Source organism: Antennarius striatus, chromosome 11, assembly GCF_040054535.1.
Source record: "Antennarius striatus isolate MH-2024 chromosome 11, ASM4005453v1, whole genome shotgun sequence".
Taxonomy (NCBI): domain Eukaryota; kingdom Metazoa; phylum Chordata; class Actinopteri; order Lophiiformes; family Antennariidae; genus Antennarius; species Antennarius striatus.
The window spans coordinates 5621434-5635879 of record NC_090786.1 but is presented as its reverse complement, the minus strand read 5'-3'; the positions used below and the strand labels follow the sequence as shown (position 1 = coordinate 5635879).

The 14446-nt window shown below is 39.6% G+C and overlaps 1 protein-coding gene across 1 annotated transcript in view; it reads left to right on the top strand.

Moving 5' to 3' along the window:
• Positions 1–10828, top strand: part of cdh5 (cadherin 5) — a 29476-nt gene extending 18648 nt beyond the window's left edge. Inside the window, exons 12-15 of the mRNA XM_068328350.1 lie at positions 1062–1192; positions 1356–1470; positions 5794–5926; positions 6747–10828. Of these exons, the coding sequence (XP_068184451.1) occupies positions 1062–1192; positions 1356–1470; positions 5794–5926; positions 6747–7131 (764 nt within the window). The 3' untranslated portion in view covers positions 7132–10828. The remainder of the gene's footprint in view (positions 1–1061; positions 1193–1355; positions 1471–5793; positions 5927–6746) is intronic.
• The last annotated feature ends 3618 nt before the right edge of the window (positions 10829–14446 follow it).

The window sequence follows — 14446 nt, the reverse complement described above, 5'->3', positions numbered from 1 at the left end:
TTTTTTTTTTCTGATAGAGCTGCAAGTCTTTCTCAGAAATGTGCCCTTTCAATTATATCAATAATCATTCGCTTCAGAATTAACAATAGCCGTTATGTTTTCAGGCCTCTGAAGGATGGAGTTAATTAGAAAAAAACACACATCCACAACAGGCCTTAGGATAGATTAAATTGCTGAGCCAAGAGATTTACGTTAGATACTTTCACACCAATATAATTTGTGTGCAAATGTCAGCAACGCTCTGTTTTTATTTAAATGTTCCATTAAACCTGAGCTCTATTTGAGAGGTTTAACAGAGCGTCTCGGAGGTATGTTCGAACGTTCACAAGACTCCTTCCTGTCATTGTGTTCTCTGAAATTCCTCCAACGGCGGGATGTTGTGGAAAAACGTTCTCCCCTTCGTCTCAGCAGGAAACTTGTGCCTGTCAGGGATTTGACTAATGACTGCATTGTTGGTCAGGTCTGCTGAAAAGGCATTGTTCTGTTCCATGCTGTTTGTTTCAAGTCTCTTATTCCTATTCTTTATTTTATACTTTTCCCTTTTGGTGCTTTTTTGGATGTTTAGTTTATTGGTATTTTCATTTTTGACTTTCATAAATTGGCCATCCGCAGGGGACATATTGTTTCTGGACCATGCGTTTCCAGTCACAATAGGAAGAACAGTATGTCATTGCATTATGTAAGCGCTAAAAAAATTTGTGGGTCTTATTCAGGATGCCACAAATTTGAGTTTTAATGATGTTGCCATTATTTATAATCTTGAAAGACTCGAATCCGAAATGCACCGAACTGACAGATAATCGCAAACGATCTGTCTGCCGTTGTGTGATGACTCTCTTGTTGTTCTCATATCTTGTTTTATCTGTGAATCTGATGCTCACTTTGCAAATACACTTTAAAGACTAAGCAAGTGATCATTAAAACAGCTTTAGTGAGATGAAGTGATGAGTCAGACAAATTAGACATGGGTTTCGGAGACAGGTAAATTAAATCCGTGTGCTGGAAAGACTGGTCATGTTTTTGTGCGCTCGCTGTGGGTATTGATGTGTTTCTCTCTTCAGATAACACCGCAGATATCATTGTGAGGAGTGGGCCATTCAGCCTGGATGACCCCAAGGATTACAGCGTGTATGTCCGCATCACTGATGGGGGACGGCCCATTCAGACCAGCATCACCAAACTGGCAATAAAGGTCTGTGTGTGGGCTGTGATGCACTAAACCGAGATTATTTTAGGACCTGCATGTAATGCAAAAATTACTTTTCAATATTCCTTTGGTCAGAACCAGCAGCTTTAAGAGAATAGCACTCAGATTAGGCCAACAGACCCGTGATTGTGTGTCCTCCCTGTTGCAGTCATGTCGGTGTGACAACAGGCGGATTGCTACACAGTGTAAAGCCGGCGCTCGGAGGATGGGAGTGAGCGTTCACGCACTGATAGCCATCCTGCTCTGCATTCTGACCATACTGGGTGAGTCAGGAGGGTTTTTTTTCTTTCTTTCTCCCCTCCATTTATTTTTCTGTTCTTTCTTAGCCTCCCTCTTTGGTGGAAACATTCATTACCAAGGTCTGCACAGCCCTTCTCAAATGACCTCATCGTGACCTCGTTACATTAGCCACCATATTGCATCTGAGTGTCAGACATAGCTACAAGTAGTCAAGTTTCATGAGGTTAATGTGGATGCCAGTGACTTTTGAGTCATGGGAATGCATAGAATAGGAAAGGTTCTGCTGCATCATTGTTTAACTGCTTATGACGATGAAATCGGAGAGCGATGTTAAATTGATGTAGTCTTTTCTTTTATGTTATTTACTGGAGGTAAAGCCACTGAGGCAGTCAGATTCTGCATTCATTAGCATGTTAAATAGTTGTCTTTTATACTGGTGCCTTGCTTCTTCATGTTTGGGAGTGAGAAGGTGAAACTTATCATTCAGCGTCTGTGCATTTATTCTAGTGGATGCTAAAATCGTGCACTAGTGAAAGTATTGTGGAGAGAAAAGCGTGTTTGTAATTTCATTAAGATTAAAAGCCTGTTAGAGAGGTGTTGACCCTGGATGATTTTTGCAGATCATTATATTTGCATCCATTGCATCATGTCTGTGTAGTTTCTCAGTTATCCTTGTCATGGTGATCCAAAGCTGTTTAAATCAATCCACTGGACTTTAAGAAAGTTTCTCGAAAACGTTTCTCATTCAAGAGGCTTCTTCAGTTCTGATGGTGGCTCGTCTTGTCCCAGCTTATTAACCCTGTGGGGTGTGGTCAGTGCTATTCACATTTCAACGACTAGCTAAAACCCATCTGGCTCCTCAATGATGGTTGATGGAGGTGTCAGGGGGTGTCAGAGGGGACTTTCCACTGGACTTTCTTAAAGTCCAGTGGATGATTTAAAAAGCCTTGGATATCCATTCCATTACTGGTGTCTGAAATGGAAATTATCTTATAAAATTGAGCTTATCTATAGAACATGCAACGCATGAACCATTCTTGTAGTAAAATACTGATGTATATACGTGCCACAACATATTAATCACTATTAATCTAAAATTAATGTTAACGGCACCTGAAACTCCTCCTTGCTGATTTACAACATGCGAGCGAGAATAAGGTCACCAAATTCGGATATGATCATATTGTGTTGCTAGAAATAGAAACAAATGGGAACCAGAGGGAAATTTAATATTTACACTCCAAATGAGCATAATAACTAAATATATCATTTCCTGTGTGACTGTGGCTTTATTTAAGGCTATGACACTAATGGCATTTGCAAAATGGTGTTTATTTTGGTGACATTTAGGGGGAATTATTAATTGTTGATGAATTGGGTTGATATTTGCTTGATATCTTCAACAGGTGTAAAATATGTTTTCAAACACAGAGTTATTTTTCCAAAGGCAATCTGTGAGAGCTTCAGTGATGCAGGAAGCCAGCCATGTTCGAGGCATGTGCACGGATCCGCTTGTCCTTGCTTTGTGATAAATGATGTTTCGTGGGGAACGTTTCTCCTCTCTTCATTGTTGGTTTTATGAATAATGCAATGACGGATGTAGAAATGATGCCTGCGGTTGTGCAAGCTTGATATTCTCTTTGATATGTTCGCCCCCTGCTCCCTTTTTTCTGGGGGGAAAAAAGAGACACTTGTCAAGTTGAGTGAGAGAAACGTCAGAGATAGTTGGCTAAACAAGAGGGATCTGGGATGAGAAGTACTGAGGAAGAAAGGCAAAGACAACACGAACTTAAAAGACTAAGAGGGATGGAGGCGGTGTGGCAGATGGAGAACAAAAAAAACCTTACATCTAGTCTTACTTATGGGAGGTGGAGGGGGTGAAGCAGGCAGACAGACGAAAATGCGGGTGAGACGGTGAAGTGAGGTCGAATGAGTGACAGAGTGAGACAGAAACAGGCTACGGAAGGGAAATGCTGAAGAGGAGAATTGTGGGAAAAGCAACAGAAGAATAGGAGTGGTAATGAGGAGAGCTTATCGGGTCTTTAGGTGCCGCCTGCTTATCAAACGCCACCAAAAACTCAACTTATTAACTATTAATACACTCCTTCACTATCACGTCTTTTCCCCTCCATTTTTCCTTCATCTCCCTCTTCCTCAGTCTCTTCCCCTCTGGGTCTCTCTCTCTCTTTACCGCCCTCTCTCCCCCTTTTGGTTTCTCTTGCTCTTTATCAAACACCCCCCAACGCAAACCAGATTAACTATTTAATGCACTTGCCATTATCTGTCAGGGCCTAAAGCAATTTACCGCACTCCCCATTCACCAATGCATTTTCTCACAAAAAGTCGGGTTTGACACGAAAAGAAATTTCTCTCAGTCGTTTTTGTACAAAGAAAGTGTCTCTTTTTTTCCCCTCCTCTCTCGTCCCTCTAAGTCTGATATCTCCGGAGCTTATTAAACTGCAAAGCATGTGTTGTAAAAGATTAATCTGTTGGTTTCCCAGGCAAACTTAAATTAGTCCCGCTCGCCCTCGACAAAAAGGCATGGCTGATGCTGCCCGTCCACTGAGAGAGAAAGAGGGTCATATCAGGACTGAGGCTCGGGGTCTAATCTAATGTCAAATGTATCCTCCTCCTTATCGGTCTCCTCTCCTGATTTCCTAAACCCCGACTTCTCCCATTCCTTCCTTGTTCCCTAAACTGCCTTCCTACCTCCTTATTTCTCTTTTCTTCTCTTTTCTTTCTCTCTTCCTGGTCAACTTTCCTCACAAACCTTGACAACTGGGATGTAGAACATCACCAAGAAAAAAGAAAAACTGCTTTTTTTCAGCCCACTTTCTTACTCAGACAAAAGAAACAACAAGGCATTGAACTATTTCTACTTCCTGTTTGTTGTTCAAAGGTCACCATCTGGCATTAAGATTATTCAAAGGTTTAGCCTCGCTTTAACCTTTATGACTTACAAGTGTGTCTGTAATCAGCAGGAGTCGTTTTTATGTCTTGTTGCTCACTTTGTGTTTGATTCAGGACCACAGCAAGATTTTTTTTTTTTTTTGCTCTCCTGATTTAGCTCAGTGTGATTCCCTCTTCAAAAATACGTGTGTGTTGGCGAAGTTGTAAATTGAGTTCCCTCCTTCGTGGATGGAGCTTTCAAAGCAGAGGGACCATAAAGCCGTGGCCGACCAGGGACTGTATGATGATGAGATGACTGTACTTCTCATTTGATTTGATCGAGGCTTAGCAATGCGTACCCTCTACAACAGTTAATGTCAACCCAGTTAATTACCACAACTTCTTCCTTTGTGGACTTCCATCATTTCTCCTGGCAAACATAATCCCCAATCCCCAAAGAGATACCTGATGAGCGATCAATAAACTCAATAGATTCTCCTGTTTTCTCTCCATCACCCTCTTCTCAATTGCTCACTTCTTTATCACGCCCCATGTCCAATTTTTTTCCCTTTCCTGTCTTTCTCATATTGTTTTCTTAAACTCCTTTCCACTTCCTCTCCTACATTTTTCGAGTTTGTCTTCCTGTTTATTATACTCTCTTTTCCTTCTCTTTTCTCTGTCTGTCTCCGACTCATTTGAGGTTTTCATGCTCGAGGCAAACATCTCAGGCACCTTAAACATCCATTCATTCTATCCTCTCTTTCTTGCTGTGTTTTCTAGTCTCAATCCCTCATTAGCGCTTCACTTGCCTCACTTGTTTTCCAGCCCCAGTTCTTATACCGTTGTGGTTCTTCCAGCCTATTTTTACTCTCACGATTTTGAATTCATAGAAGTTGCTTTTTTTTGTCAGCAGTGAAGATGGCGAGGAATTCTGTCAGTGACTGTGTCTAAAATCTTCCAGAGAACTACTAATTTATTTCCCAGAAAAGATGTGTACCATTTATAAATAGTGTGCCCTCGTTCCTCACGGTTAACGCATTCCAGGAAGCACATGCGATTAACGAATTCCGTGATTGAGCGACAAACTATTTATCTTATTATTTACAATAATTTAAACATTTATGACCCTCCCCATACTTATATGAACCCACTTTCTATCTGTATTACCTTTTCCCACACTTTTATCAACTGTTTAAGGCACTTTTGTGACTCACGTAAGTCCGAGACTCACGGAACTGAGATCACTTCCGGATGCTGTCAGCCAATAGAATGCTTGTACGGTATCACGTGACTGCCTACCAAAAATCCGCAATGAGGTGAAGTCGCGAGCGTTGATGCACGTATGCGCGAGGGCACACTGTAATCCAAATACATCTGTTTTGTCCAATCCTATTCCACACAGTTGCACAGAATGAATACTTTTTAAAAGCAGCCGTTTTTTTTTTTTTTTTTTTCAGTCATAGTGATCCTGTTTGTGATGAGGAAGCGCTACCAGAAGAACTCTCTGGCCAGTATGAAGAACAGCGGGGAGATCCACGAGCAGCTGGTCACGTATGATGAAGAGGGAGGAGGAGAGATGGACACTAACGGGTGTGTACAGAAGGAAAAAATACACGCCAGCTCAGAGGACCTGAATGCAACAGAAATAACTTTGTGTTGTTTGTTTTGCACTTTTCCTGATTTACAATCAAGTCAAATTTAAGAGCTTATCTCTATTAAAGAAGTCATGTGAATATCTTTGGGTGAATGAATTCTACATATTACATTCTCACTCGTGTTTTATGCTTTGCCAGTGGGGCTATGAACGGTCTTGTTGTCACTTATTTCTCCGATAAGTAAGAACTCATTTAAGCTCGGAGAAGTCATTAATGGAGTAGTCATTAATCAGCAAAACAACAAACTCACTTATTTAATTATTTACACATTTCTGTTTATGTTGCATGAATCTTGATAAATGAATTAATTTTTATATCTTGTTCATGAATGTTTCTTTGTGCTGATGTTCCAGTGATTTTGCACTCTTTAAAAGTCATTAAGAATTACGCGGTCTATCAACTCCACCCATGTGCAGTATTTTCTTTGCCGTAACCATCAATTTGCTGACCCAGTTTCCTCCCAAATAAATCATTAAATTTTAATTTGATCTGAAAGACGTGATGGCTCGTGTGAATTAATGAGGTAGAATAGAGTCAAGAATGGATTAGACAAGCAACGGAAAGTAAACTGATATAATTATTGACATTTCCACTGCCAGGCAGTTAAATATGTGCCAGATTTAAAGACATTTGAATAATTTCTACGCCAAGAAAAAGAATCTCTTGCTTTCTCGTTGAGAAATAGGGATAAATATGACATTTTCTCTAACGGCTCACTTAACACGTAATATTAACATGTAATATTCCTCTTTCAGCTATGATGTCTCAATTCTGTCCTCTGCTTGCCACGACGGCTCCTTACTCCGTCACCCGGACCACCACCCCCATCCCTCTCTCTACGCCATGGTCCAGAAACCCCCCCACCAATCTCAGCCAACCGCATGCAAGGGCGACATGGCCGTCATGATCGAGATGAAGAAAGACGAAGCGGATCACGACAGAGACGGCTTCCCTTATGACACTCTCCATATCTACGGCTATGAGGGGCCTGAGTCCTTAGCTGGGAGTCTCAGCTCTCTGGACAGTTCCTCCACCGGGTCAAACTTGGATTACGACTTCCTCAGCGACTGGGGGCCGAGATTCAGGACCCTGGCCGAACTGTACGGTGTAGACGAACAGGAGTATTACCATCAATACTGATGAATCCTGTCTGCTTTTTAGCATATAAGATGCCAAAATACACACATACACACACACACACACACACACACACACACACACACACACACACACACACACACACACACACACACACACACACACACACACACACACACACACAGACCACACACACACACACACACACAGAGCCAATCTTTGATATGCTTCATTTTTTCTTTTGGACAAGATTCTTCTATCTAGTAGTCAATCTTGTTTTATCCAAAGACTTTACTGCTTCTAACTAGCTGGTTATCAAGTGTAATTTGGTGAGTGTGTTGAGCCTACCTATTGTGTTCAATGCCAGTCAGTAAATCAGAGCTTCACAGAACTCCTGCAAGAGTTATTATTTGTTGGAGATACAGAGCCCGTTGCCTCCCTGCAGAAATATTGACATGAATTTTCAAGTAACACCAGGATGCGACAAAACCATTTCATTCCATCCAACAGTCTGGACGTCAAACTGAGGTAAAAACAAAACTCTGCTTTGATTTTATGTGTTCACTACTGGCCAACAATGTTAATCAGTTATGTAAATTCTTTATGTAATCCATTATAAATCCAGAAACGCCTCAGCACCATTCAGGCAGCACCATTCTGTAGCTCCTTTTCATCACCTCTGACTATATTGCATGTAAAGGTTTGTAAAATTAAAAAAAAAAGGTCATTTCAATGCACAACTACATGGAGACACTACGCAATTACCATAAATACAATAATTAAAAACTATAATCTTTTATTCTGGCTAATACGCTCATCTGGATCAATGTCACCGAAGCACAATGGTTAATTTCTGCAAGCTGAGCTTGTTGAAGCAGGAGACTATTGATTGGAGTTTTTTAACATATATTTATTGATGGCTTGATGGCTTGTAATTGCTAACATTGATGTTTTTTTCTGAAAAACTGAGCCATGAACACTTAAAAGTATGTAAAAACAAGTCAGTTTGTGATGTGCTATTGTGTGAAACCCTAATTTGTTAGTCAGTAAAGTTAACTACAGGATCAAACATAAATCCCTGCAAGTCATTTTCCGCACTGATGCTGGTTTTCTAAGATAGAAACCTGATAAACAAATGTCCTCACCTCCTCTAAAATGCAACCATCGAAAAAAAAAAAAAAATGAGGAGCAATTTTCTTGTTTTGCCCATTTTCTACAGTTATCTTCTGTTATGGGAAGAAAAAAAAGAAAAGAGACAGACAGAAGGGAAATGACACTACTGTTGCTCAGACAGATTTACGGCGTGTTCCCAGGGTTTATTTGACAGAACCCATCATCACACTTATTGTTGAGATGAAAGGCCGATCCTCAGAGGCCTACCAGAACAAAAGTCGTTCAGACAACACAGGAAACGGAGAGTGGTAGTGGCAGCTAGTTGGGCAGCTATGATGCCTCTGAGGTGGCTTGAATAACTTTAACCTCTCATCCTTTTGGCTACCATCAGGTCATAAACTGTAACCCTATATTATGATGATTTAATAAGCATATTTGGCTTTTAAATGACCTGAAAAGGTTTCTTAAAAATTGTAATTTTACAAAACAGGTAAATTTATATTATTTACATAAATATATTATATATAAATCTGTTAATTTCAGGTGTACTTCGGTTACAGTTTGTCCAACTTCTTGACGAAACACAACCCAATGCCTGAGATTGGACATTATCGATCAGCAATATAAGTGTGTTTGCTGACTGATTAACTGATTGACTTCATCTTATCTCTTACGTTGGGTGCCAGGGTGCACATTTAAATGAATAATCCTCTGCATCCTGTATGCCCTGGTAGTACAGAGGATATTGTTCCCAGGCACTGATTGACCGGCAGCTGGGCAAAATCTATTTGTCAATAGCTCAGCTGCATTTAAATGATTACAGACTGAATCACAGACATTTTGACTCACTGTATAAATGATCTGGAAATAAGTCTATGAGACAGTCCATCTGTTTATTTAAAAGTAATTTCATTCTAGTTTTGATGATATAGTGTATTTATTCTCCTGTTTATTCTGACATTGTTCCATTTAAAGGTTGACCTGAATGGAATGTCAATTGATAAATGGACACAATAGCTGGAAGCCCTCTAAATGCTTTCCTCCAGGGTTCATACGCACCTCGCTCTCTTCTTCACCTCCTTCTCTCCTGGTTTGCTTCGCCGTATCTCCCGAGGCGCGGTCTTGCTCTTTCTACTCCATCCCCTAATCAGTTAAACCAAACAGCTAAGGCCACTTCCTGTCCATCTGGAACATTATGCCCGCCCCTTCCTGTCCGTGTAATCTCTCCTGCGAGCCGACACATTGTGCTCACTTCCTGTTAGCCCAGCCTGAGAAACAATCCTGGAGAGGAAGAGGGAGAGAGGAGAGGAGAAAAATGGACTTGGTTGGGGTTAAACAGAAAGAACGATGGAGAACAAAGAGCAGTGATGAGTTTTCCAACTGAGCAGACACTCTTTAGAATAAAGATGTCATATACAGGTGCTATTGTCCTGTCCTGCACTGGTATTTGTCATCTGAACGTTTGAAGATCTTTAAGCCTCTTATCACCGTAGGTTTTAAAAGTTTGTGCTGATGATTAGATTGTTGTTGAACTCTGAGACAAAATAAATTGTGAAATGTGGGTGAGCAGCGTGACAGATGATCAAATTTCTAACATCAGAACAAAAGTACAGTAATTCATAAACCACCTCCAACATTCTTTAATGAAACAATAACTTAACTATCTGTCGACCATCTCTTTTGGGTTCAAGGCAAAGAGAATTACATTATAAAATGAGTGAAAAACAAAATAAAATAAGTAGTGCTGCTGCTACATTTTCAACTTTCTTAACAACATTCAGTGTTTTCAGCTTTTTAAATTCTTTTGCAAACAACATACACCTATGCATTTACACTTTTAAAAGGAGCTCTTAACAGAAGGTCATCAACCAATAAACACTCTTGACATTTGTTGGCCATAAATAGTTGTGTAAGAATGTTTGTTCTTTATAACAAATGATGAATTTCTTTGGATCCAGACGGTGAATTTAAATCTCTCAGGTTGGGATCCAAGCACAAAAACAATGTTGTGAAACAAGTGCCACATATGTATCTACACATCTTCACAGGTCAGACCTTTAAAAGATAGAAAATAATGTCATCTGCATACATCAATATAGGTTACTTTCAATCAAATGTATATAGAAAAAAATGTGCCTAATAGTGTTTTTTCTCGGGCCTCACCTTATTTAAATTTGCCTCAATTATTGTGTTTAGATGTTTAACGTAACGCAACCTCATTTCTGTTCCTGTAAAAAGCAACTAAAGGTTCATTTTCTACAAATTACAGAGGTAGTGCTTGATGTCTGTACGACTGCCAGAATGAAAATGTGATGATTTTTTATTTTTTTGCATATGTTCATGTGTGTCAAGGTGAGCGCTGGTTATTGTATATGTACAAACACACAAGTGGGTGTCAACCTAATAAAACAAATCACAACCACATGAAAATACTTTTTTTTCTTGTGTAAATACAGCCAACGGTCATCAACGGAGTGACATGTGCCTTTATTCTTTACGAAAAACTGTAATTAATTTTTTGATGGCAAACGCAATGTTTTCTATATTGTTTTTATGGTGAATAGCAACTACTTTTTATTACCTGACATTTTTGTAAATGTACAATAAATATAAATGCTAAAATCTGCTTTCCATGGCTCATGATTTGGTGACTTGAAGTTCTATGACACTGAGCAAAGCTTTTTCTGCAAATCAGATCGAAATAATAGACAAAACGAAAGACTATATTTATACAAAACCTGAATATTCAGAAGGTCATGAGAGAAATCCAATTAAAATTCATGATTAATCTTAGAACGACTTAAAAGAAATGTGAAGTTCAGTTCATGCTTAGATCTGTATTACCTACAAAAACATGTTTGCCAGTATTTTATTTGCAAACAAATATTTTCAGTCTTTCACATGTCATGCCAAATCAAATCACCCTTAAAAAAGGTAGAAGCTGCGGGTGTTTATGATTAGTTACAGAATGCCAATGTTTGTGTATCTGGTGTAACATGCAGTGAAGGTCAGTTCTGTTCCTTTGTGTAAAAGGATCCAACTTGTTACACATTGTGAGTCAGTGTGAAGAAAGCTCTAATCACCTTCACCTTGATTTTTGACATGTGATCACATGGGAGTTGGCGGATATCCTACCTAAGTACAAATTCAGCACAGATCCATCCGGTTTTATTGTGCTTGGGGCCGGTGGATTGAGGGGCCGGACTCCCATATGCGTGATCATATCCATATGTCATGAATTTCAGGCATTTCTAAGTTGAGGTCACGGGAGCGCAAACCGAAGTGCAAAGTGATGCCAGTTCACTGAGGACGTCTTGGAAGAAATTGATTTGTTTTAGCGACAATTTAATTTGAAATGATTCATGCGTCTGATTAAATTCTAGTTTTGCTCTCTGTTATGTTGCCATATCTGACCGAACACTGGAAAAAAATAGCTTGTTGAATGTGAAGCATCCTCTCGGGTGCGCAGATGACAATATGTGGCAATTCATTGGTACGTATTTTATTGTAATTACTTTAAACTGAATGCAATTAAATTAATTTTATTAAGGGAAGTACATTTTGAAATTAAAATGAAGAAGTGGGATTTAATAATACAATAAAATCTATTATAATAAACTAACATTTACAGGTCTGACATTTTTTTCAGTTTCAGTCCCCAGCTGGTTTGCCGATGTGTGAAGATGTGTTAGAAGAAAAGGTCACATCATTGCAATGAAGTAGAAACTGCCTGCTAACCAAAGCTGACTTAAAACTATAACAACTCCAGCCTTATAACTTAACTGACTAGGATGTGTTTGGAGGTTCAAACAGCACGAGCCTGGCTCAAGTGTCGGCCAACACAGAAGCGTGTTAAAGATGAAACCAAGCAACTTAACATGTACTGCGGAGATACAAAAAAAGTTTGTTGTCTAAGGGTAACATTGCATTGCTCTTTCTCCCATTTCCCTTTAGGGCTACAAACTGTTGTTTTACTCTTTTTTAGAGTTCATGACAGCTGCGATCATATTTATTTCTTCACCCCATCAGGGGTGCGACATGTTCTTCTGCAGGGCTGTGCAATGTTGGCGAGTTGAAATGTAATATGACAGCTCCTTAAGGCATGACTGGATGAGTGAAGGCAGGTGTGCCAGTGTTGATTTAAGACCTAAACCTTAAGATAATTAAAAATTTGGACTGAAACGATAATGTTGAAGCTTCCCAGGGGTAAAACAGGCCTTAAATACCCTCTACCATGTCTCAGGTACAGCTGTTTACCTTGACGACCCAAAAGAACACACCTCTGAATGATTTCACAAGGCCCAGCATTGAACTACTGACATTTAAGACTATATAATATCACCCAAACAGGATCAGGAATGCTTCCATGAGGATTTTTGTTGAATCCTGTGAGTCACACAGATGCCAAATCTAGTCTGTCGTTGGTTATTCAGGCGTGGAGGATGTCTGGAAGATGGGACGGATGTCTGCAAGGAAGGAGCAGGAGCGAAAAGGAAGAAAGACGGTGATGGAGAGTGGAGAGAGGCACATTTCCATCTCATTCCCTCCTCCATCAGCCTTAAGTCAACTTTGTTCTACTTGTGGCGTGGATGGGAGGGACCGGCTGGCGGCAACCTGCGAAATGTTCCGTTAAACTACAAAACCAGACTATTGAACCGAGGCGTGTTTTATCCTTGAATACGATTACATGGTGAGAGCGGATGGATAATCCTTTGAAGCCTGATCAAAGAAGGTCTGAATTTTGAAGTGGGCTGCAGTATGTGTTTACATGCAAAAGGAGTTGATGTGCATAGCTGTTTACATGACTGCAGCATGTAATCCAGTTAGAGGAGATGATCCAGTCGCAGACGATGGGTTCTGTTTTTTCTTTTTTTCTGTTAGCATGAAAAACAGCAGCACAGCATCTGCATCAGTGGTCAGCGTATCACATGAATCTGTGTCTTACATGCAAAAAACACCTGATTATATAAAAGGTGTTAATGTGAGTATATTAGAAGGTTTTTTTTCTGCCTAATATTCTTGTCTTTTTTTGGGGTTTTAACATGATCACATTACTTAAATAGGGAAATATCAGTCTTTAATATCTTAGTTAACATAATTTCATATTTTGACATCCTGTAATGCAATGGTTGTAAACATCTTCGAACTAAAAATATCTCTTGACTCATTGATGATTCTCTGTGAACAAATTTTTGTTTTTGTGCAACTGATTATCCACCTTTAGCTGTAAAATATTTCAGTTCAAAAACAGCCCATACTTAATTAGCACAAGTGTTCGTGGCTGACCTAAATACAGACCAAACCTTCAAAACAGAACAAGACAAGAAATGTGCTGCCACAACGAGACTCTCCATTAAATCACTAAATTAGTCCATTTATATAATTGTTGTTCTGTTGAGTGACATAAATGGACTGAATCTAGCATTGTGTTATCATACCCTGTGTTACAGAGTGATAAATGAATGGATGAATGTTTGAGTCTCTCTGTGAGCCAGTGGGAAATGCAGAAAAAAGGTGCACACATCACCTTGAGTGTTCTACTTAATGTGACACTGCAGCCGTAAAAATGAGATCTCAGGATTTATGACGCATCCAAAAAAGGTTCTTAAAGGAAGTTCAAGGGGAAACATATCATTTAGTGCGATGTAGATGCGTACCATATAGAGAAAAAGCAGGATATAAAAACTAAGATGGACCATTCCAGCAAATGAAAAAATCTTGATGACTTGTCTGACTTTCCCACGATGACATAGTGTTTAGGATCTTTGACAAAAGTCACAAATATGTGTTCAAACAAGAAATCAGATTTGTGAAGAGAACACTCTGATACATGAACAATGTCTTCTATTGTCAACGACGGCTTGTTTCTGAAACTCCCTCTCCTAATATTCAGATAAAAACGTATTGATAAAAACTCTGTTTCTATTGTCACTGCTGAAGGAGAAAGCTGTAGTCTTTGGGGTGTCTTTGCAAATATTTCAGTGTAGTGTAAAACAAGCATGTACAGACTAAACACTTTGGTGCACGCAGGTTCTGGCCTCGTGCTGCGGCTCAGAATTTGGGTCTCTTTTGTTTCATGTCCTCTGTCGGTCTGTAAAGCAGATGTGTTTCTGGTTTTTCAGAGCCAGAAATAAAGCTGCGGCATATAGTTAAGAAGGTGGAACGTGGCATTGCCAGAATTAGGGGTTCACTCTGTGTAAGTCATGGTAGAGCAGCATTACTCAATCAGACTGGTGTCCCTCCT